This window comes from Gobio gobio, assembly GCF_949357685.1.
Source record: "Gobio gobio genome assembly, chromosome: 1".
Classification (NCBI taxonomy): domain Eukaryota; kingdom Metazoa; phylum Chordata; class Actinopteri; order Cypriniformes; family Gobionidae; genus Gobio; species Gobio gobio.
The window spans coordinates 45,445,420-45,471,348 of NC_137097.1; the positions used below are offsets into that span (position 1 = coordinate 45,445,420).

Genomic DNA, 25,929 nt, shown 5'->3' on the forward strand with positions numbered 1-25,929 from the left:
TTTTGTCCGAAAAACTCAATTTGTAGCTCTATTAGAATAAAAAAAAATCTATCTACTGATCTAAGATTATTTTTTTTTTGAGCAGGTGTTTGCGGGTGAATCCAAAAGGTCTAGATGAAGAGAGTAAAGATTATCTGTCGCTCTATCTTCTCCTGGTCAGCTGTCCTAAGAGCGAGGTTCGGGCCAAGTTCAAGTTCTCCATCCTTAACGCCAAGGGCGAGGAAACCAAAGCTATGGGTAAGATTTTGATTAAAATCATATATATATATATATCTGGTGAAGGGCTGATCAATATGATACTGTCAGACCATGGTATGGTAGCTATTTTCTGCCTTTTTAGTTTTGGTTTGTGTCAAGCTCAAGCTCAAGCTCAAAAAATGACCTTCTTTTAGGTTCTTCGTTTATTTTTTTTAAGCCTAGTCCCAGACTAAAATGCATGTTTGAGCTGTTTTAACCCTCTGAACCCGAGAAACACACCTGTGCGTTTTGCTGGATTTTTCCTCATTCCTCAATACTCACAGACATGGACGATATGCCTTTACAAAGCTTAGTGTCTACTTTTATTTATGTACACTCAAAATAAAAACTAAATGTTGTTGTGTTTTTCGCGAAATAAAGAAAACAAACAGGATGTGCGTTCTCTCGTCTGTCTCCCTGTGATCTCCATTCTGAAATTCGTCTAAAAATGAACTCAGAACTCAGAATGCTTGCCTCACAGATACGACAGATATCTCTTTATAAAGCTTGGAATGTCTACTTTTAAATGAAGTCGTTTATATAAAAAACAAAATCTGTTTATGTAATCGGTATGAAAACAGTGAGAGGTACAGTTCCTCCAGCGGACCCTCATTATCTTTAATGTGACCACACCCACACGCACAAAACGATTCACATGCAAATCGTCCACGAGGAAGGAACGCAAACCTGTAAACGTCCCCCATCAGCTTCATCATTATTCTGATTTTCATCGAGCTTGGAAGAAAATTAAGGTAAAACATTTCTTCTCACTTATATTGATGCATAAACTTCACATTGTAGGCTACTATTTGAACTATTGCCAGACTAAAATGTGTGAAATCAACGGAAACATGTTGAAATATGAAATAGGTAGGCAACCTTTCTATGCTAATTAAAGATACACGTACGACATGAGGGTATTGTTATGCTCTATAATATTAAACACAGCAAGATATAAAAGTAGGGTCGCCAACTGTCCCGTATTAGCCGGGACATCCCGATTATTGGGCCTAAATGTCCCGTACATGACACTCCCGTTTATTGACTGCTATACTGATGTAATCACTGACTAAGCCGTTCACATATGTTGCGTCTTTTGCACGCTCAAGTTTGTTATATTAAATGTAGAAATCGAGAGCAACGCCGTCGTCGTCGTCATGCTCATGCGGTCCACTCGTTTTTCCCAGCCACAGACTTTTTGTCCTTCATTATGTTGAGTTGTAAATAAATGCAAACAATTCAAAAAGCCATTCTTTTAATCTCTTCAGATTCTTTGTTCTAGTTCCCTCACAGTCATTCGCTGATAGGGCCATTAGGATTAGGGGAGGGGTCTTTGTCTTTCTCAGGTGTGAAACAATATTCACAATGATTCACGCCCTCACCACATAAGCCTTCCTGACACAAAACATGTCTTACAAATTTTAAATCAGTATATTGTTTGCTGTGAATGAGTGGCCAGAGTGATTTTTACATCGTCTTGAATAAAAATTCTAGCCTACATGATCCAGTTATCAAAAGTATAAACGTCATTTTCTGAAAACTACAAACTTACATACATGCTGCTCACATATTAGTGTAGCAGAGTTTGTGCTGAAAACAGTGTAATCAGACTTAAGCCATGAAAATGTTGCAAGAAACAGAAATAAGCTCAAATGTCAGAGCATGTCAAAACACCTCCAGGGCCCAGAAAACAGCTCAGGGTTCAGAGGGTTAACTGGAAGCAACTTGCACTGGCTTATCTTAAAATATGTCAGTGCCATTGTTTTGTTTTAAGATTTTTTTCTCAGGCATGTTTATAAAAGCTACTTATGTCCTAATTGAACTAAGGCCTTATCCTGGCTTAATCTAAGCCCTGTCTGTGAAACCAGGCCTAAGTATATTATTATTATTTAACAGTTTTTTAGGGGTGTAACGATAAATTGTTAATCGATATATCGCGATACAAAAATGCGACGAAATGTATCGTTGATGTAAACCTATTGATAGTTGTTTTATCCAAGGCTCAACTTTCTGTATGTATAAGGTATAATAAAATGTATATTATATAATCATGTACTCACCCTCGTTTAACGACTTCCAAACCAAATGAAGATATTCTTTCTGAAACCTGAGAGAATTCTGTCCCTCCATTTAAAGTCCCTTCCTCTGAATGTATATGAACAGATTTACCACAACACGCATTCTGTTGTAAACACAGATGTTAAAACGCTTGCGTGACGCGCGAACACAACATGCGAGTGAGTAAATGCAGAAATTTAAATGTTTGGATTAGCTTAACATGGAAATGACACTCCTCAAAGTGTAATTGGAAACATCATTTAAAGAGGCACTTCTTATAGTGAAAGCGCAAACATCATTTAAAAAACCAGATCACATTTAGTTTGAGTATAATGATTATTCAAAGCATTTTAGATGGTTTATTCTTATATGTATAGTGCATTCATAGCGGGAGAGGCAGGTCATAGCGAGGACGGGGAGAGTCTGTGTTAGGGATGCTCCGATCAGCATTTTTTGCCTCAGATACCGATCCCCGATCCAATACTAAAATAAAACAAGTGCTGAATTCCCTAATAAACAGTATGCCTCACTGTGTGGAAGAGACTCATTCTTTTGTGAAAGGCATCAGGCAGGCTTGAGTTAAACATTACTTTCTTAACTTTGTAAAATAAAATTACAAACAGACACAAATGTAATGAATTGTGTATTAAATAATTGTTCACCAGTGCATTAATAGCTTTACTAGTAGACATTCAAAATAAATTGGAGTCAGGCTAACTCCTTCATCCATGACTCATGACTTTGTCATGTATTCATGAAAAGCAAGTAAATATATTTATAGATAAATACTATAAAATGAAAATACATTTTTTTTTAATTTATAGCGAAGCTTTTTAAGAGGTAGCAACATATGGTAGATAGGACAGAACAAGAAAGGCTAATAACAATCTTTCATTGCGCAAAAGTATGCGCGTATGCGCATCCCGTTTGCAGGATGATGAGCTTGAAGCAACATGGAGTCACAGCACAGCGCTCTGTCCGCAAACACAAAGGGAGAGATATTGATGTGTATTGTAATATACTGTATCTATGCAATAGTTTATTGAGCCTTTTCTTTTAACAGTTTTACATTTCAGTTACTGAACAATTATAACACAATTATAGCGCTCTCTACTCCAGTGTTGTGTGTGATCTAACAGACACCTGGGAGAAAGTAACATGAATTAGAAACGGCAATAAACTTCAGCAAGATAAACACCTCTTAGGCAAAACCATATACCTTTTATCTACAGATCAAGTTTAATAATGGGAACATTGAATCATCTTGGAGAGAATTTTATCAGTATCACGGTTTTGTATCGTTGTGCCCCTACTGTTTTTACATTGGTTTTCCAGCCAAAATAAGTGTATCATTACAGTGAGTTAAAATCGCTTGTAGTGTATTTTGGTCATACCGTCTTCCTCTAATCTAGTGTATAATTTGATCTCCTTAAAAAACTGTGTATAAGCAGAAGCAAATTTCTTTCTCGCCTACTCATCACATTTACTGTTTTATGAAACATTTATTTAATCAGTGAGTGTTTTTGCAGACTAGCTCAGTATCACTTGATTCCTTTAGGGATCTGTAGATACTACAGACGGATACCTGTGAAACAGAGTTAATCAGACTGGCATGCCTTTGAAAGTGTGAATGGTCTTGTATTTTCTGTGAAAGTAATAACATTCAACGTGAACCTTTCCCCTTGTAATATTAAATTTGAGGCATGTGGCAGTGTTTTAATTGAATTTATTTCGGGGTGATGGCCTCAGGGCTGTCCTATTTGATTGGTGTATGTGAGTTACAGGGGTTTGGCCTTTAGTGGAACTGAATTATACTGGCTCAGATGGAGCAACTTCATGGCTGATTTTGCTTTTAAACCAAGTATTATTCATAGCTGGGGGTGTGTATTTATTTAAGGTGGTTTTGTTATTCGCATGAGGAAAACATTTCTGATATGCTGGTGTGGATGTTAAAACCTGGCGAATGCACATTTATAAATATACAAAGTTGCATTGAAAAGATCAATATGTATGATAAGAGTGTGGGTATGTGTGCGCTAGGTCGGTGAACTCTGTAGCTCACAGAGTCATGGAGTTTATAGTGTGTAGAGAAGAAAGTGTAGTGCCCTAGAAGTTTGTTTGTTTGCTTGTTTGGTGAGAAACTTTAATATGCAACTAAATGTTGTGCTTTCCCCAAACACTTCAATTGCTCTGCTCTGTCCAAAAGTTCATTAGTGCACTCAAAAATGACAATTCTGTCATCATGTACTCGCCGTCGTGTCATGATGGGTTTCTTCCATGGAACACAAAGTGAGAAATGTTGTACAAGTCGCTGCTTTCAATGCATTTACAATGTATGAATATTTGTATTTTTCAGCTTCAAAAACAATGCAAAAACAACAACGTTTCAAAGCCATATGATCGATTTATGATACAAATTGACAAATTTAAGTGGTTCTCTGATAATCCACCCCACCGTTTAAACTCACTAACTTTTTATAATATAAAATAATATCAATTAAAATCACGAAATGTACGAGAGACAACAGTAAATGCTTTCTTCAACTGTAAATCGTTATGATTAAAACACAATGTTTTTTTTTTAATGGCCTATGAACAAAACTGTAAATTCATATTAACATATAGATTTTGACCACAAATCGTCCTCAACCTGTACCTGTGTGATTTTAGGCAAGGTGAGCTTAAGCTGGTAAACCTCCCCTGAATCAACTTCAGATTCTTGCGGTTTTTATATGAGCCTGTATTAGATGTTTCACAAAAGGTGGCGAGCTCCGTGCAGCCTGGAGAGATGAAACTGAGGTGCGAGCAGCAGTCACAATCTCATCTTTTTGAAGAATCTCACATATGGGCTGAGGAACAGGAGTGAAAGAAAGAGAAAGGGTACCAGATTGTGGCAGCGAGATGAGAAGTTGAACAACCCTGTCTCTCATTTTCCAATTTTCTCATTTTCTGCACCTTAATGGGCAAGAAGGCACTCCTTGTGTTTTGCCCCGCACTCCCCCCACTTCTCCGCTCAACATTCTCTCCATTTAGCGCCCCTCTGGAATGTGGGGAGGGTGACGCACTTGGGGCGTCCCCGGGGACACAGAAGCACCGACAGCCCCCATACAGTGATGGGGAGAGTTTTTAAAGCGGGACGAAGGATGAAAATATGGCAGCAGAAATTGCTCTATCGGTTCTGGATCATTTAGAATCCAATTTAATCCTGCCCTCCTCCTGGGGGAGAGCGAGATGAACGAGAGAGAAGGGGGGAGGAGGGGTGAAGCAGAAGTGGAGTGAGAGAAATAAAAACAAAGTAAAGTGCTTTAATTAAGAGGGCTGTGAGAAGGCACTGGGACTCCTGCAGCATGACTTGTGTTTATGGAGTCAGTCATGGGCACGAAGACGAGCAAATATTGGTGCCGAGGAACCTGTTCCTCTCTGAGGATCGATGATCAGGTTTGATGGACACATGAAAGTGTGAGTTTCAGGAGAACACGGTGTATGTACTCTGTTGCAATGGCTGGCAGATTTCTTTCCGGTGCTGCTCGATTTCCTTTTGAAGCAGGAATTTGGGGTGTTGTTTGTCTTGGAAAAAGATTTCTCTTCATTTAAGTCAAATTTACAAAAGGATTGTGAACCTTAATAATGAGAGCTCCCAAGGAAGAAATCTAAGAACCACCTGAAGTGAAGTCAGAGATCCTACAAAACCCCCAACCAGAAGACATCCACTTTATAGCGTAGAAGAAATAGTCCACAGAAGCAACTCCTTATCAGCTATTTTGAAGATAATAGTAGATACTCTAGCAGTGAAAAACTCTCACAGGTACTAGAAAAAATTTATTAAACATTACCTTTTGAAACGCATTAAGCAATAATCTACATTATGTAAATCTAAAGTACACAAATGTATTTAACAAACAGACTATATGATCTATATGAACAAAGAAGTACATTTTAAATTAATAGCTAGATTATAGGATTATTGGATTACCATGAACATCTTTTACTACATGCTATTGCTAATCGGAAGTACACTACTGTTCAGAAGTTTGAGGTCAGGAAGATTTTTAAAAATGTTTATGAAAGAAGTATCAGTAACACTTTACAATAAGGTTCATTAGTTAACATTAGCTACGTTAGTTAACATGGACTAATAATGAACTGCACTTATAAAGCATTTATTTATCTTTGTTAATATTAATTTCAACAGTTACTAATGCATTATTAAAATCTTGTTAACATTAGTTAATGCACTGTGAACTAACATGAACAAACCATGAACAGCTGGATTTTTATTAACTAACGTTTACAAAGATTAACAAATAGAGTAACAAATGTACTGCTCATGGTTAGTTCATGTTAGTTAATACAGTAACTAATGTTAGCAAATGAAACCTTATTGTAAAGTGTTACCGAAGTATCTTACGCTACTCACCACGGCTGCATCTGATCAAAAATGCATAAAAAATAGTAATATCGTGAAATATTATTACAATTTAAAATAATTTGTCTATTTTAATATATTTTTAAATGTAATTTATTCCTGTGATGCAAAGCTGAATTTTCAGCAGCCATTACTCCAGTCGTGTTCATGTTTTTTTTTTTTTTTGGTGAATAGGCCTTTAGAAATGGATATTGTGTACGAGAGAGGCATCGGGCTAAATAGAGAAATGAAAGATTCACAACAGATGTAGGTTGGATGGATGTTGGGTAGTGTGTAAACTACCCAGCTGACGGTCTCTGCTCTACGTGCCGTGTGTAGTTATTCAGATGAGACCGCATGCTGGCAGATATTGATTCTGAACCTGCTTTATTGGCTATTGACCGTTTGATGAATATTTACACAACAGAGCTTTACTGCTATTGCTTTCAGCCCTGTGTGGCCCATAGCAGTTAATACTCCCGTAGATCAACATTTATAACGCTGACAGTTTCACTGTAAAGCCACAGAATAATGAGGTTTTGTAACCTAAAGGTAGGGACACACCAAACCGACGCCAAAGAACTAGCGCTGATGAAAGCAGACTGTTGTCGCCTCGCGTCTGGGAAAAAGATCTGTGCTTGAACACACCGAAAGGACTACAGGCGACTGTCAACTAGCACACGTGTTCGGCACCTGCGTGTAAAGGAGATAATTGACTATTTAAGCAGATATATTCATTTATATTCGTCATTCAAAAAGGGAAAGTGAAACTAAGACTGCAGGTATACAAACCATTAACAAAGCAGTGCTTGCTTACAATTTTGAATATCAATCATGCTGATAACGTCCTTTATTCAACTCCGCTCATATTATAAAAAAAATTTGCTCGGGTAAGATTAGAACAGCCTTCTGTCTGCGCCATCATGACTACTTTTCTTGCTTTTACCACTTTTGCTCTAATCTAACTCGTTTGCTAAACTGAACAGCCAATCAGAGTTCTCTTTCACTGATGGCCCAACACCGATTCTGCATGTATAATCCTTGGTGTGTATCCCTGGCTTTACTCTGCTTTGTGATATCCATTTTTAAGGCATTTGCTGTCTAGAGCTCACGTGACCCATTCTGTTTACGACGCCATTTTGGCAGGCATGAGTTTCAAGGCAACGGAGTTCACTGCGCACTTTAATTTAAAAGACATAGACTTTTACATAGCAAAACTTAATAGATTAAACATAACAGATCCCTGTAATGTCCCCTGGGTGCTTTTCACTTGTATCGATAAAGGAACGGATTGCTTTTGCTTTTGCAAGTTACAACTAGCCTAGTTTTTACGTAAATGGGCACTAAGTTACAACTTATGCACTCCTACAAATATTTGTGTTGCACCATTAAACTTAGTTGGAGCCTAAATCTACGTATAAACTAAATATTTACGGAAGCCTCTGATCAGGAGTAACATTGACTGCGAGAATAGCAGGCAGACTGAACTGCATCATTACGCTCTTGTTTTAGATGACAGACTCCGGGTGCGTCTCAATCAGCTCCCTTGTTCAGTAGTCAGGGCACTGATCAGGGGGTCAGCCCATTGACTTATGTCCTGATCAGTGCACTGACTACTGAACCAGGGAGCTGATTGAGACGCACCCTTCTATTCTTTACACGTATATGATAATGCTGACATATAGGCCTACATGCGCTTACATTTTAAGAGAGAAAACATGTGAATAGATTAATGTTATATATGCGGTTAACACGATCCAAAACAGCGCGCCGCTGTGTGCATCTGTTCCATAAGTCCGTGTTGTGCATGTCAAATAAAATCAGTTATAATCAATAGATGTCATGTCTTATTTTTTTTGTTTCAGTATTTATTTATTGATCCTTAATTTCGTTTCAAATAGCCTTTCTTGATGTTATTTATATATAAAAGCACTTGTGTTATTCACGATTAAGTATCGTATTTAATGGGAACTTATTTTTATCATTAGGTACGTGAGGCAAAAGTAGTTAGGAATGAAGAATAAACTGAAATTCACGGAATTTCAACAACTTACTACGATAAAATGATTTCCCATTTGCTTTCCCTCGCCTGTGCTGGCATCCTGGCGCACATCAGCTGTCCATCATGTTGAAATGGTAAGGTTTAAACAGTCCGGTTTTAAATAATTTGATAGCTACCAATGCAACAGCCGCTCTAGCACTCCCCTGAGTTTAGGCTGCGTGATGTCAACCTCCGGAGCTCTATATACATATTAATCAGAGTAGGTTTTTTTGTTTGTTTTTTGGGCCTGCCAACCACAGTTGCTGGTGAGTATCTAGTTTTATTGAGTCTTATTTATTGAGTCGTTTTTATTCAAATACATGTGAAATAATTGCGAAAAAACCTCTTTATGTGGACCAAAAAAAAAAAAACCTATTCGTTGTATTCAGATTTCCATGGCTTTTAAAGTGAAATTTGATCTCTTTTTGGTTCACTTTAGTTGTTTGGAATTATTATATTCTGTCTTTTCTGAAAATTCGCAAAACAAATAATACCTTTTTTCAGCAACACGTATGTGGAGGCAAAAGACGAGATGGCTTTTCTTCAAGTGCGTGACGTTGCTTCTAAACAACAGCTTTTCTTGTCAAAAGTCAGTTCAAGATTTCATACAGCTTACCTGCCACATCTGTGCAAAAAGTACCTGCATTCGCCTGGTGGCAGGTCTTAATTTCATACCCTGATATTAAACTGTGTGTGTTTCTGTTGCTGTCATATATAGAGGTCTTGACATTTTTTATAGAGATGCACCGATTGCATTTTTTTGTAAGTGTGACCTGCCAATTCCAAATTTCTTTCTAAGCGCTATTATTGACAGCATATACAAACAAAAATCCACTTTTCTGCAATGCAAAATGTTATTTTAATAAAATGTCAGTAATAAAATAAGAATAAATAAACTGCAAACAACAAAACAAATAAAGAGAAAAGAAACTACAGAAATTAAAGTAATCAAATGTAAAATAACATGGGATAGTCTTCATTGTAAAAATTAAATTCAGATCAATGCTTACTAATAAAGTTACAAAAGTTAAGAGCAGAGAGTGATTTTCTTGGTCTGGACAGAACGCAGCAGGAATATTAGGCGGCTGTCACTTTAAGAGTTTATGCACAGAATCAATATACTGTTACAGAACATGCATTATCTTTCTAACTATTTACATTCCAAAACTGAATACTCCCCAAGACAGGCATTTCAACATAATTTTGCGTGTATTTGACTGTGTAAGTGCAGTAATCTACTCATTTTGGGACTCACAAGCTGTTTAAGAGAGCGCTACTTATATAGATCAGTGGTGCACATGCTTTTGGTGTGAGCATGAAACCTGTTAGAATTAGTCAAATTATTTGCAATACAAGCACTTTTTAACTGGAGCGAATGAGGGGAGTGAGTGAGAACGCACAGCTGACGTTATTGCCTGTGGTGCTGGCAACAAAACGGACCAGCTTGGAATCAGAAAAATGTGAGACTGACTGATCGGTCACCGGTCCGACCCGAGCATGCGGAAAATCGCCTGATTCCAGTCCCTGGCCAGTCGATCGGTGCATCTCTGCATTTTTACAGACCCAAACTAAGCTAATGGTTTATCATATCAGACCGTTAAAGGTGTTTTGCTCTGTATGTTTGTATAGAAGTGTCAAGGTTAGAAGAATTATTAGATAGTGTTTACACTAGCGGATTGTGTTGATGCTGTTGTGAGAATGTCTGTCAGTTTACTCTCATTATTGTTCTGACACATGCTACTGAACCCTCTATTAATGGCAGAGTGTAAGTAGAGGATGTTGTTGTTGTTGTTGTTGTTGATGAAGCAAATGTGACACATCTCTCTGTTTCTCTCTTTAGTGTCATGTAGCCAGACTTTTGACTGGTCTCATGAAATCTGTCCACTTTGCAGCTTATTCTGTCCAGGAACTGCCCATGTAGAACCGACCATCTAACTAAAAGACCATCTGCTAAAAGATATAATTTGCTTGCTTTTTTTGGATATCTTTCAAAGACTAGATGCCACGGTCCTTGCAAATGTTGGCAGATCCAATAAGGAATTCTTCTTTAGAGAATAACCTGTGTATCCTGACAACTGAAAATTGTGTATGTGCAAGCCAATTGGATTAGTACTGGCTATTTCTGCCAACCTGTGCTGCTTTGTGTGTGTGTGCAGTGTGCATCAGGTCATCTGTGGGCGGTCAATAGGCATTTCGTCCGAGGCTGAGACTACTTGACGCCCTCAATGTCTTTCTCAAGGAGTTTGAAATTGTGGTGTTGCAGATTAAAATGGTTTGCTGTTGAACTCTGGTCAATTGATGCATGCCCACAGGAATTCACCTTTTTTTGCTCACTTACAGATGTGTTTTAAAGTATGGGCAAACAGAGCGTGGCCTTTCAACCTCCTTGGCTTTCTGTGTGTGTATGCTTAGTGCATTTGTGATCCGAGCAACCTTCTCTTTTTCTCTCTGTGTGCCAGGACATTAGGCACCGTGCCCCAATGCCCAGTGCCGGGGCCTGAATATGTATTACTACTGACTGCTCTTTCTTTTTCATTGCTTTAACCCTCTCATCTCCCCCAATATCTACATAATCCATCTGTCAGTCCTTTCTTATTGGAGCTGTATTCTGTCAGACGTCCTAAAACAGTCCTCTTTGCTGCTTGTGTATTCGTGTCCACAGAGGCTTGACCCTGGTTGGATGCCAACAGGAACTTTCTCTACCCCACTGCAATTGGTTAGTTGCCAGACGTCCCCAATGAGAGCACAAATTTAGCCACTGCCCCGATCTGACCCCAGACTTCCTCGAGAGACCAATCAGTGTGTCAGTCACTCTTTCTTTCCTCTTCACTCTCTCTCTCTCTCTCTCTCTCTCTCTCTCTCTCTCTCTCTCTCTCTCTCTCTCTCTCTCTCTCTCTCATCTCTCCATGTTCCTTTATATTTCTTGAAAAGTTTTGTGCATCTGTGGTCAAGGATTGTGCTTAAACATGTGGGATCATGTGATTAGTTTTTGGCTGTTTTTGTTATGGAATGAGGAGCAAAGTAGATTTTCACCTGTAGTGTGTTTGTGCCAGTATGGTGTGGGGTTTGAAAAATTATGTTTTGAAATTCTGCTTCTCCCATTTAACAGGCGAGTAACTTGATTTACTGAGAAGCTCTTGATTCTGGGAGGGTTAATTACCCACCGGTCCATCAGCATCTTCTCCAAAGCAGCTGAATCAAAACATGCCATCTGTGAACACTCCTGTCTGTCCAATTCCAGACATCACACCTCATGAGCAATATGGGCAGTCCTGAAAGCAATACTTCAACAGACACATAACTTGGGCCAAGCCATAACCCAGGCTGATAAATTGTCTGATACTTGATGTATCATTTATGTAGGTCTCATTAAATTGCATTATATCGTCTCTATGAATACGGCCTGAATTTTGGTGCAGGCATTGCACATAATTTCACTCTTTCTTGCAAGTTCTATGCTTATAATGTGCGAAAAATTCTGTAATTTCTCAAACAGTTTAATTCAATGCTACAGTGTACCCACATGCCCCCCCCCACCCCCCACTCTCTCAATATGACTGCATATGATGCACAAATGGTATCATATCACTACAGTGTGAGTTACATGCTGCTATACAAGACTTGTGCTTGTGTTTACAATAAATAAAGCTTTCTATATTGCCAGCGCTCCTCTTGTGCAATGTTTTTTTTTGTTTGTCTAATGCTGTGAGAGGGTGAAGACTAAGGCCCTTCTATTTTATACCCCTTCGCCTACCCCTATGCCTACCCCTTTCCTCTTGAAACAGAGTGGCAAGGCGCAGGGGTGAAATATTCCCCTAAGAAATGGGACACCACTACTAAACATAACACATCATCATACGTCATCATACCCCCTTCCTTTTATTAGTGTCCTGTAACATTTAACCAGTATGAATAGCAGTGAAGTGCGTAGGCTATATGGCGCGAGAACGTTTAACAAATTACTCATTCCCAATGTTTTTTTGTGCTGTATTTGGACTTGATAAAACGGCGCTCGTTTTCAGTTCAAAAACGTATGAGCTACCGAGTTTGCTAAGACGATACAGAATGATACAGACCATACAAGATTGGGGAAGCCGCTTTTCCATCGGGCCAAACTGTTCTCTTTGTTTATTAACCGTTCCATTCCGTGCCGATCCGAGCCGGCCGGTATGGATATGGTTTTGTTTTCTGTTGTGGCGATGCGATAACGGAGCTCTTTACAATCTAGGCTAATACAAACAAATCAGTTGTTGCCCTTGAGATGCAAGAGTTTACAGACTATACGTGATATAAATATCGACTGCTTTTAAGGATGACCAGTTTTTTTTTTTTACTGTATTATTAATAATAGAAAGGGAAAGGGAAGGGCTAAGGTGTAGAAATGGGATTTGGCCTTATACTTAAAACAAGGGAAGATCTACCGGTGTAAAATTTTATATCAGTCAAAAGAAAAACTTTATATGAACAAAAAGTTACTTTATTAATAGTCTGGAACAGCCTTAAATAATGTGTTGTCTAATAATGAGTTGAGAACCACAGTTCTTTAATGACGCATCAAAATAACACAAGCAGTGTGGACTCTCACTGACTGAAGATACATTTTATTTGACAGGTAATCATCTGGTTGCAAAATGTGTAAAAAAAAATAACACTGTGAACTACGGTGAACCAAAGTTAGTGAGTGTAGCCGACATGTCAGTTTACCACAAAATCAAAAGGCAACCTTTTATATTTTGTTTTAATGTAACAAAAATAGTGACACTGACTTTTTTTTTTTCATGATAACTAAGCATATTTGCCAACTGCCCTTACCGTCCTTTCCCCAATTCTCTTTATTTTAGTGCTAAAAGTCATTAGTGTAATACAAATGTCTAAAAGTATAATTTGTAAATGAGTTAATACATCTGAAATATATTTGAAAAATATATAGTATTACACTAATAAAAAAATTGAGTGGGCATGTGCTTAATTGTCACAATGCAAAAATATAAGGACTTTTTTTCTATATGCAAAATATAATAATCAGTATTATATTAGCTTTTCTGCTATCTGGATACCAGCCTTTGCTGGGACTCGAGTTCTGTTTTGATGGGAGACAAGGGTCTTCCTGAGGCATGTTTGGTTGCCCTTCCAGTGCTTCCCCATTGTGTGAATCTGTATGACTGTCACAGTCGAGCTGTGAACACACAGTCATTTCACACCATGTTAAAACACCTGCACACACACAAACAAACTACAGCGGCAGATTAACCAGCAATGATTTGAGCCCCAGCTGCACTTGGCCGACAGAGCAAAGAGGAAAGATGCTTCACTAGAACAAGTGTAACGTTTAGCAAGAGAGGATGTCACACTTGATAGAGTGCGCTTGTCACACATACCCAAACTGCAACAAAAGCACAAAGGAATCTATTCATCTCTCGTTTTTTCACTCTTCTCCACTTCTCCCCCCTTCTGTGCATGAAAGTAGTGACAAAGGAGAAATATGTAGGTATTGTCGATATGTCTTGATTCAGCATCACTTTCTAGTATTCTTGTTCTTCTCCTTGCTGTTCTTGGTCATCTCCTTCTCCATTTTTTCTTCTTCTCCTCCCCTCCTCTAGCCTGACAAGCCAGACCCACATCAAGATGTTGGGTCTGGGAACTCACCATTGACAGGGCTCAATCTGAGGGGCGGGACAAACGGTTGTCTTTCAAATTCCCTCTGCACGCAATAGGATAGCGCTACAACCAACCAGAGAGCAACGTGGAGCTAGTTGATAGATTAAACTTTCGCCGTGTCCGGTCGGCAAAACTCCGAACACATCTTCCTTTCTTAAGAATGACTTCAGTGCCATTCTTTGTTCTAACTGCTCAGAGCTTAACTCCACCCACTGGCAATTTTCAAAAAATGCTGGAAAAGTGGGCAGAGCCCGGTGGACACAGAGGGGACGAACCGAGGGCGGAGCTGAGCGGAGGGTGTGCACCTGAGACCCGCAGTGACGGATTGATTGACAGCTGTCTGACTCACGAGTCGCAAAGATGGAGAATGACTGGAGTGACGCCAGCTTTGCAACAGAGCGGTCATTCTCCTACCTTCACCTGAAGTGGAGGAGGGTGGATTGTCTGTAACAGACACAAACCCGGAGTCTTATCAATGCGAGCCGCTGCTCAAACTGCGTTAACTCCCGATGCCGACGATGCTAGTGAAGCAGCCGCGCAAGAGAACTGACCTAATCTATCTGCGTCCGCGGCAACCACTTGCATGTCAGGGTTTGAAAGCGCGTCTCATGTATGAAAATTATCTGTACACATGACGGGCGGCAATAATATCGCAAGAAAAGCCTGACGTGTACTGACAACTGCATTATTTAACCGTATTTTCTTCAATACAATGTTAAAGCAAGTGTCAAGTCAGTTTCATTCATAATGTTTCTACTTCATGTAATATGACAGTTCATACTGGAGTGAAGCCGTTCTCATCGTGTGATTGGGGGAAACATTTCTGAGGGCGTGGTGAGCTCGTGCCAGGGGCGCGGATAGTCAGCCGTTGGAGGTACCATCCTACGTCACGATGTACCACAACGTCCAATAGGAAAATTCAACTGCAGTAGCCACCGTTCAACCTTAAGAGGGCAGCACTTTGGCGGTTATACACCATATTTTATAGAATTAAAACACTTTATACTCAAATGTCAAAACATTTACTCGAATCAATGAACAGCATTAATAAAGCCCCAGTATTAAAGATCATTAACTAAAAAAAGTTGGTTTAGGGTTTAGTTACCCTTTAAAGAAAAGCTTAACTCAAGTCTTCCAGAGTCGCGGTCAAAGCCGATTCGAAAGACCACCGTTCGCCAGCTTCTTTGTTTACGAGTAGCACGCAACCTCCGCAACTCTGCCGTGACGTGCCGTCCACTGACTCTACACACGCTGTGATTGGCCTGACCAGAGTTTGGTTTTTCCAGCTCGCAGGTCTGCCAAGAGTTGCTAGACTACACTCGCGGCAAATTAGATTTGCTGCCGCTAGGGTGCGTCTAGATTTCTAGGCTACCCCTCCTCCCATCCGTCTCATCTTCCCTTTCCTTCTCGTTCTCCTTCTTTCTTCTCTTTCTCCTTCTCCTCATCATCCTTCTCCTCCTTCTTCTCCTCCTCTGTCTCCTCCTCCTCCCTTTTCTTCTTTTTCTCCTCCTCCTTCCTCTCCTCCTCCTTCTCCTTCCTTCTCATCATTCTCCTCATTCTCCTTCCTTCTCCTCCTCCTCCTTCTTTTCCTCCATCCTTATTCTTCTCATCCTCATCCTCCTTTTCCTTCTCCTTCTCCTCCTCCTCCTCCTCCTTCTCCTTCCTTCTCATCATTCTCCTCATTCTCCTTCCTTCTCCTCCTCCTCCTTCTCACCGTATCCTCATTCTTTTCCTTCTCCTCCTCCTTTTTCTCCTTCTCCTCCTTCTTCTCCTTCCTTCTCCTCATCATCCTCCTCCTTTTCCTTTTCCTTATTGTCCTCTTTCTCCTCCTTCTCATCTGTCTCCTCCTCTTTCTCATTCCTTCTCCTCATTCTCCATCTTCTCCTCCTCCTTCTCATTCTCCTTCTCCATATCCTTATCTTTTCCCCTCTTTTACTTTTCTCCTCATTATTTCTCCTCCTTTCTTTTACACTTCTCAACCAGATCCTGCGGGTCAGCTAAAACCTCTGCAGTCAAGATGGAGTGAAGGTTTGAACATGGCAGCTATAAAAATAAACCTCAGTCACTGTGTGTGCGCACGAAGGTTCATGCATTCATGTAGGTTTAATGTGCTTTCAGAGAAACAGCAGGAGAATGAAAAATCACAGAATAATCAGACTGGTTATTATGCAGAAATTAATGGAGAGCAAGATTATAGACCTTGCCAGATAGGCAGAAAAGCCTCTTAAAGAGTATTTGGATTCTGATTCTGATGTGTGTGTGAGATGTCTTGCATAGATTGTTTTTGCCTCATTCTAATACTTTACTGAATTAGTGGATGTTCTGTATTGTGGTGAAGGTTCTCTAGATGGATTTTTTTTTTGTTGACAGGTCATGCCATTACAGAGTCCTAGTGCAAGACTGGTGTTCTGTGTCCACTTAATAAATTTTGTGCCAATATGCTTTATTTTGTGCAGAGAGTCAGCGGGCATATCGCTTCGTACAAGGAAAAGACTGGGGTTTCAAGAAGTTCATAAGGAGAGACTTCCTCCTGGATGAGGCCAATGGGCTGCTGCCTGATGACAAATTGACACTCTTCTGTGAAGTAAGTGATGCACGACCAATCATATGCTGAACTTTCTTTCGTAGGTTTTATATACACTACCTTTCAAAAGCTTTGGCTCAAGAAGTCTCTTTTGCTCACCAAGGCTGCATTTATTTTGAAGACATTAATACTGTGAATTATCAATACAATTGTAAATATTTGTATAGTTTTCAGTTTTAATTTTAAAATGTACAGTGATGGCTGAATTGTTAGCATCATTAAGCCACTCTTCAGTGTCACATTCTTTCATTCTGTTATGCCGATGGTGCTCAAAAATAATTTCTTTTACATTTTTTTTTTACAAAATGTTCCAACAGTCAAATTTATTTGAAAGAAAAATCTTTTTTGATCAATTTTGAGTCCTTGATCAATAAGTTCATCCCCTTTAAAGCACCTCTATAGTCATAGGCATTCAGACGAATGCTTTTAGTTGTTGCACCATGCCTTGCAATATTTGAGCGTGCTGCTACCAGTGTTGTTTAGAAATAGTCAAACTCTTAAAGTCAAGCTGTTTTCTAATACAAGTGCCTTATGTAAACGCTCCCAAAGAAACGTGTCTGATAGGGGTCAGGTGATCCTGAAATCAATTTAATTATACAGGGTTTCCTTAAAACTAATTAGTCGGCTAGTCATGAAAATATGTAGTTTTACACATCCCTAATCAAGATGGATGAACTCTCTCCTCTCCCTTCTCCTGCTCCTCCTCCTCCTCCTCCTCCTCCTCCTCCTCTCCACTCTCTTCCTGTATCTCATTACTATTTCCTAAAACTTTAGCATTGCCTCCTCCTTTGTTCCCTCTTGCACCATTCTTAACTCACATTTTCATCCCACAATTCCATTCTTATATATATATTTTTGTGCCTACATTTGAGGTGTTTCTCTCTATTTCTCTGTCGTCTTATATGTGGTTTCCTTTTTAGGTGTTAGCTCCTTAAATAAGGGCCTGAGCATACCTTCCTCTCTCTCTCTCTCTCTCTCTCTCTCTCTCTCTCTCCTTTTCTCCCTCTGTGTTTTTAATGAGGAAGAGGGGTCCCATTAGAGGTGGAGTACTTGGTGTCATTGTGGCCAGTGAGATGGAGGGATTTATAAGGAAAATGAGGCACTAATTCTGGATTCCCTTTCCACCACTTTAATGATTGGCAACAAATCAGATTGATAACACGTCAGTTTTAGCTAATGATTCGTTGACTTCGGTAGCTATTTTCTTCTTGTTCCAAGTTTTTATTTTATTTTAATTTTGCTCTCTCTCTCTCTCTCTCTCTCTCTCTCTCTCTCTCTCTCTCTCTCTCTCTCTCTCTCTCTCTCTCTCTCTCTCTCTCTCTCTCTCTCTCTCTCTCTCTCTCTCTCTCTCTCTCTCTCTCTCTCTCTCTCTCTCTCTCTCTCTCTCTCTCTCTCTCTCTCTCTCTCTTCACCTGTTCTTTTTCTTTCTTTCTCTTTCTCACCTCTCCATTGCTCCCTCACTTCACCTCCATCCTCCAGCAGGTAGATTGCTCATAGTAAATAAATGAGCTCTACACTTCTCTCTCTCCATCTGACAGCAGCCATCTTTCACTCAGTGCAGCCATATGCCACACTGATATCTGCGAGATCCTCTACGGCTGCAACATCTGTTACTGATATATACGTACACACACATGCACACTCAAAAGTTTAGTAGTGGTAGCAAGTTGAAGGAATAGTTCACTGAAAAATCTAAATTGTTGTACTTGTATATGGTGCATTTGCTTCCTTTTTCGAAGCTTGAAGCCTTAATTTTAAAATTTTAAAAATCTAATTTATTCCTGTTTTGACTTAATTTTCACCATCATTACTTCTGTTTTCAGTGTCACGTGATCCTATAAATATATAAATGTATATATATTTTAAATGTCTCTACTGTCACTTTTGATCAATTTACTGTCCTTGCTAAATTATGAATTTTGAGTGAACTGTCACTTTAAGAAGGAAAGTTCTGTACGTTGAGCATCTGCTTTGTTCCTCTTCACCCTCAAAACACTGAGGGCTCAGCAGAGATGAGAGTGTGATGGAGGTAAAGGGAGAGGTAGAAGTGTGAAACCATTTTACGCTAATGAAAGTAAAAGTGAATTTAATTGCATTAGTATTTAACACTGAAAGTTTCTCTGTATACATTCACACAACATATGTGACAAGCTGATGAGTTATGAGAAACACCCCAAATCCTTACATCAGTGTTGTGCTTGCATCTCTACAAAAGTCAGGAATCCCTTTTCACAGATGTACGAGGTTGGTAGTCTCTTTGCATACGAGTCAGCTCACATGCATACATCACAATGAGTTTGGTGAGATGAGAGGCAGATGCTGGCATCAGAAGGAGGGAAATGGAGGAATAAGATCAGTTGAAGGAGAAAAAGGGAGGTTTGCGGTCAGGGCCAGACTTGAACAGCTTGAGTGGAAATGATGCGTGTAAAAGCATATGTGTAGTCTGAAACAGAATGACTGTTTAAACACAAACTCTCTGACACAAACATACAGCTGTTCACAAATAAAGCTTGCATCTCTGCCGGTCTGTCTCTTTCTTTAGCATGCAGTGAGTAAAATTTATCATATAGTTTTGACATCATATATATACATTAGTTTCTGATAGCGGCAAAATCCCGGTATATTAAGGTAGCGGTGTCCACCTTATTATCATAAGAGCAGCTGTGGCCATTTGTAACTTCAATATGCAAGGCTTCTGCATGTACAAAAACAATTTATGCTACTTCATATTGTGAACTAGTATTTGTTATATTATTAGGGCCCAAGGCCCAAAGGGGTGGAGGCCCTTTTGTTTTCCTAAGGATTAATTTTTTCCCCTCCTTATTCTCTGGCACTATTGGGGCCCTTAACATTCTCAAACTCTTGAAACTTTGGTTTTCAAGCCAAACAACTTTGTAATTTACAGTCATTAGCTCTGGCCAACAGGAAGTCAGATATTTTGGTTTGAATGTGGATCTTTTGATTAATCAGGCTCAAAAATGTTTTAAGTAATACATCATATGCAAGTTAAAATAGGCAGATTAGTGTTATCTGTTTGAAAGAAATAAAACGCATATATAGTATAACCACTAGAAGGCAGCATATGCCTAGTTCAAATAGGGCAGATCTAACTCTTTTTGCTAAGGACATTGTTTAAAAAATAAACAACTTCCTTTTATCAGGTATTACATTTGGATATTTATTTTTGCATGATCAAATGTTTTGTTTGAATATTCTGGCTCAACTAACTGATAAACAGTCCCCAACCGATCCTTAGATCTCACTCTGCCTATCTCGTTCTTGCAGCTATATTTTTCATTGTGATCAATGAAACTGTCTAAAGTTTAGAGTTCAGGCTGTTGTTTATGAAGACGGTGCAGAAGAAATGATGTGGTTTTTAACATCTGCTCACTAGTATTAACTGTGTACACCTGCATCAACGTGGACTGATTTTATTAGAGCTTTAAATGAGATGATATAGAGAGATGCTGCATTGAGTTAATTAGCTTATTTGATTTGATACGTAATTTTTCTTACTCTAAATGTCAAAAACAAATGGACACATTCTGTCATGAGTTCTGATAGATTGATGCATGAATTATTGAATGAAGGCTGAATGCAGGGCTCAACAATATAGATGTTTTTTAGCTGGCCTTTTAGTTTTTGGATTTTTATTTTTGACATATATTTATGTGTAAAATAAATATATTTATGTATCATTAAACTTTAAGATAATAAAAATTGTCAATCTATGTGCTACACAGTAGGCTTGCTGTGATAGTCTGTGTTACGGGTGTTCAGTCACAACACCGGTTACATCACTTGCCCACTGTGGCACTTTTTTTTTTTAGTACTTTTTTATTATTAAAGTAGTAAAAATCATTAAGTTCAGTTATAGAACAGACACCACAATAAAAAACTGAACGTGTCTGCTTAATACAGCATGAGCTGAATGAGAGTCACAGCACAGACCAGCAGCAGGAGTTAGATTTCATTTATCACGAGAGTAAGGAGCTGACTCACAAGACGACGGCAAAAAAGCGTTGACAAGACGGAATGTAAAAGTGCCTATTTAAGCGAGTTTTACTTTTTTGTTGTTGTGGTCTTTATTAAGAATAATATTGAACCCACTATTCAAGCAATTGCCGCCCCCGAATTGGTGCTAATTCTAAAGCGAAAGTAAAATATGCTCGGCCATTCACAATAGTGCGTGTGCATTGGTGCGGTGCAGAGCGAGGGTTTTCAGTTCATTCCTATGGAAGCGCAACTGCCTGTGTGGCCGTGAGCATTTTACTTTTGCTTTATTAACCTATTTAAAAGCGAGGTGCAAAAGAGGGAAAACTCGTAACGTCACTCCCCTCCTGCTGATACTGGTATTACTGGTGTTGACACACGTTGATGAACTGGTGGGAAATTTTTCTCACTGTCACATCCCTAAAATACAGTCATGTGAAAAAGAAAGTACACCCTTTTGAATTATATTGTTTTACATATCATGACATTACATACCCTGTGATTTTAATTGCTTGTAGAACGTCTCGGTTACGGATGTAACCCTCGTTCCCTGAGGAGGGAACGGAGACGCAACGTTAGTGACTAACGAATGGGGGTTTCGCTTAGAAGCCTATTATCTTCGAGCTTAGAGAAAACGCCCAATGGCGTGCCAATGCCATGGGGCATGCGGAATTTGCATACATAACTCCGCCTCACCGCGTGAGTATATAAGGAAGTACGTGGCAATATCGCATTATGTTACCTGCTTGAGGAGCCAAGACTGAACTCAGTTGTGCGTTCCAGGGAGCACAACTGAAGTGGCAACGGGACGTTACGTCTCCGTTCCCTCCTCAGGGAACGAGGGTTACATCCGTAACCGAGACGTTCCCTTTCGTTCAGTCACTACGACGTAACGTTAGTGACTAACGAATGGGGGTCCCAATATAATCCCGCCACTCAGCTGTCTTCCAGTGCCCTGCGTATGTGTGAGTACCCTGTCGTAATACTAGTACGGATGAAGGACTCCCACTTATCACAGGAATACCAAGGTACACTGGGAAGCATATCCCAGTGAGGGAATGCCAAGCATGCCTACCCGTGGGGAGGACTTAAGAGTACACATATGACCCGCTAAGGGCTGCATATGGGAAAACTCTAGGGTACCAGCCGAAGGTGGATTTTTAACCCTAGGGGTGGCGGGGACACGCCAAGGGAAGAAACCCGCTCACTGCGGAGACTTACGGTGAAATACACGTGTGGGGGTCGCCGGAGGGAACCATGCACACGGGGCACCTAGCCGGACATGAGGGTCTGGGCTCGAAAGGGCAGACTGAACTGATGTCGGCGTCGACAGTGCTGGAGGAGCTCAGGGCTCTCGAGGAGCTCACCTGAGGAGAATATCGCACGTATCCAGTCCGTGGAGTGGAGTGGCGAGCAAGCGAAGACACCTGAGCCTGGCCCCTACCGGCCCCTCGGGGGGGCGAGTACATAGTCAGACACTGGCTCCACTCGGAGATTGTAGAATCTGGCGAATGTGTTAGGTGTCGCCCAGCCTGCAGCTCTGCAGATGTCTGCTAGCGAGGCGCCATGCGCTAGAGCCCAAGAGGAGGCCACACTCCGGGTGGAGTGTGCCCTCACACCAAGGGGACATGGACGACCTTGCTCCTGGTAAGCCAAAACAATGGTGTCCACTATCCAGTGAGACAGCCTTTGCTTTGAGAGAGCACTTCCCTTCCGCTCTCCACCATAACAGACAAAGAGCTGGTCTGAGGTCCTGAAACACTGCGTCATGTCTACGTAGGCGCGGAGAACGCGTACTGGACAGAGCAATGCCAAGGCTGGGTCTGCCTCCTCCAAAGGCAGCGCTTGCAGGTTCACCACCTGGTCCTAAAATGGAGTGGTGGGAACTAGAGGGCTGCATTGGGATTGAGTCCCGCCGGGTCCCGCGGGACCCAACGCAAATCTCGCGGGAGCGGGCGGTTTGAATTTTGCTGCGGGCGGGAATGGGCGGCTAAAAAAAAACCCCGCGGGAATCGGCGGGATAGGGAGGTTGCCTAACGACATGATGGAGAAGATGTCAATAGATGATGTAGAAAAGAACCTCAAACGAGGCATATACAGCACAAAATCTAAGCAAGGAAAGTCTGACATTTGGAGAAGTTTCTCAATTGTTTTGGTAGGCAAAATCATGCAGTATAACGTTATATGTATCCACATATTGCGCAGCTGGCAAATACATAGCTACTTGATCATACCTCACCAAAAACGCTCAGCACTCCCTGCAGGTCAAGTTGACTGTTTGGTGTTTTTGACAAACAATACATAGAAGTTTAGTGAGTGGAAATGGATTGTTTCTAAATGTCCGTTTGCTATTTTGTGTTCACATTACGTTCTGTTGAAGCATGTTTTCTCAGGTTTCCTTTCAGTCGGTCACGTTCGACGTAACGTTACGTCGGAACTGACCGACGAATTGGGATCTGTTTTTTGTTTCTCAATCTGTTTTTCTGTTTTCTGTTTTGCAAAGCAGTCTATTTTTATGTGCAAAGTTTTTGATAAAAACGAAATTATATTTGAATGTAGGCTATTTGTCTTTTTTTTTTTTTTTTTACATGCAGGCCAGGGAAACGAAACAAACAACCCCATGAATCTCTTTAATAATATCAATACAAATACGTGGGTTTTTTTCCCTGCGGGACGGGAGAAGACACAAAATCAATGCATCTCTATTATTGTGCGGGAATAAATTCTCAGAGTTTTGCGGTTGCGGGCGGGAGTGGACATACATATTGCGGGAGCGGGCGGGAGTGTAACACATGCGTTGCGGGAGCGGGCGGTAATGGTCAGAAATTCGGCGGGTGCGGGCGGGAGCGGGATGAAGAAAACAGTCCCGCGCAGGGCTCTAGTGGGAACCTTGGGCACATATCAAGGCCGGGGTCTCAGGATCACGTGAGAGTTAGCCGGCCCGAACTCCAGGCACGCTTCGTCAACCGAAAATGCCTGCAGGTCCCCGACCCTCTTAACTGAGGCCAATGCGGTCAGCAGAGCCGTCTTCATAGACAGGAACTTAATATCAACCGACCGCAAAGGCTCAAAGGGAGGCCTCTGCAGAGCACTTAAAACTACTGCGAGGTCCCAAGAGGGTACGAGAGGAGAGCGAGGAGGATTCAGTCTCCTCGCTCCCCTCAGGAACCTGATGACCAGGTCGTGCTGACTTACCTTTTTGTTCTCCAAGAGATCGTGGTGGGCAGATATTGCGGCCACATATACTTTGAGGGTGGAGGGAGACAGCCTTCGCTCCAACCCCTCTTGGAGAAACTCAAGCACAGACCCGATCGGGCATTTCCAGGGGTCTTCTTGGCGGGAAGAACACCAGGTGACGAAGGGGTTCCACTTCAACGCATAGGCATGCCTAGTGGACTCTGCCCTAGCGGAAGTGATGGTGGCGACCACCGTAGGTGGCAGGCCACTCAAAACCTGCCGCGTCCCGTCCAGGAGCCACACGTGGAGGCTCCACAGGTGGGGACTCGGGTGCCATAGGGTGCCCCGTCTCTGAGTAAGGAGGTCCGGTCTCAGAGGAATAGGCCAGGGAGGGGCTGTCGCAAGGAGTAAGAGTTCGGGGAACCAGGTCCGGCCGTGCCAGTACGGGGCGACCAAAAGGACCTGCTCCTTGTACTCCCTGATCTTGCACAGGAGCTGTGCGAGTAGGCTCACTGGGGGGAACGCATATTTGCGTAGGCCCCGCGGCCAGCTGTGTGCCAGTGCATCCGTGCCGAGCGTGCCCTCGCGTGCCGAGCGTGCCCTCGGTCAGGGAATAGAACAGGCTGCAGTGGGAAGAGTCGTGGGAGGCAAACAGATCTACCTGTGCGTCGCCGAACTGTTCCCAAATCAGCTGGACCGTCTGGGGATGGAGTCTCCATTCTCCCGGGAGAGGCTGAAACCGCGAGAGCTCGTCGGCTGCGTGGTTCAGGACCCCCGGAATATGGACAGCACGAAGGGACCTCAGGCGCTTCTGACTCCATAAAACGAGATGGCGGGCGAGTTGAGACATACGGCGGGAGCGTAGACCGCCCTGGTGGCTGATGTACGCTACTACAGCCGTGTTGTCTGTCCGGACAAGCACATGTTGACCCTTCAGCAACGCTCGGAAGCGGTGCAGGGCGAACCGTACTGCCAGCAACTCGAGGCAATTGACATGCAGGAGGCGCTGGGGTCCTGTCCACATGGCACCCCAGCCCGTGGCAGAGGCATCCGTCGATACGACAACATGCCTGGAAACTCGTTCTAAGGGCACACCGGCCCGTACAAAACTGAGGTTCGACCACGGGGTGAGCGTCTGTGAGCAGGCCCGAGTCACTTGGATCCGGAGCGTGCCAGGCTGCCATGCCCATCTCGGGACTCGATCGCGAAGCCAGTGCTGAAGCAGTCTCATATGAAGCAATCCGAGCGGCGTTACCGCGGCTGCAGATGCCATATGCCCCAGGAGCCTCTGAAATAGTTTCAGTGGGACCGCACTCTTGCTCTCGATTTGACGGAGGCAAGTCAGCAGAGACTGCGCGCGCTCGCTCGTTAGCTGCGTGCACATGGCGACCGAGTCTATCTCCATACCGAGAAAAGAGATCCTCTGCACGGGGCAAAGTTTGCTCTTTTCCCAGTTGACCCGAAGGCCCAGACGGGCTAAGTGGTGGAGAACCAGATCTCTGTGTCCGCAAACCTGCTCTCGAGAGTGGCCCAGTATGAGCCAGTCGTCGAGGTAGTTCAGGATGTGGACCCCGTGCTGCCGAAGGGGCGCAAGGGCTGCCTCGGCAATCTTCGTGAAGACGCGAGGGGACAGAGATAGCCCGAATGGGAGGACCGCGTACTGATATGCCCGCCCCTCGAAAGCAAACCGTAGGAACGGTCTGTGTCGAGGAAGGATGGAGACATGAAAGTAGGCATCCTTCAGGTCGATCGCTGCAAGCCAATCGTGAGGACGAA

At 41.8% G+C, this 25,929-nt stretch overlaps 1 protein-coding gene across 2 annotated transcripts in view; it reads left to right on the forward strand.

Annotated features, from left to right (window-relative positions):
• Window positions 1-25,929, forward strand: part of spop (speckle type BTB/POZ protein) — a 111,878-nt gene that overhangs the window by 64,001 nt on the left and 21,948 nt on the right. For both annotated transcript variants that reach the window (XM_079825262.1, XM_079825261.1), the window contains 2 exons: window positions 86-237; window positions 16,856-16,983. In XM_079825262.1, the coding sequence (XP_079681388.1) occupies window positions 86-237; window positions 16,856-16,983 (280 nt within the window). The remainder of the gene's footprint in view (window positions 1-85; window positions 238-16,855; window positions 16,984-25,929) is intronic.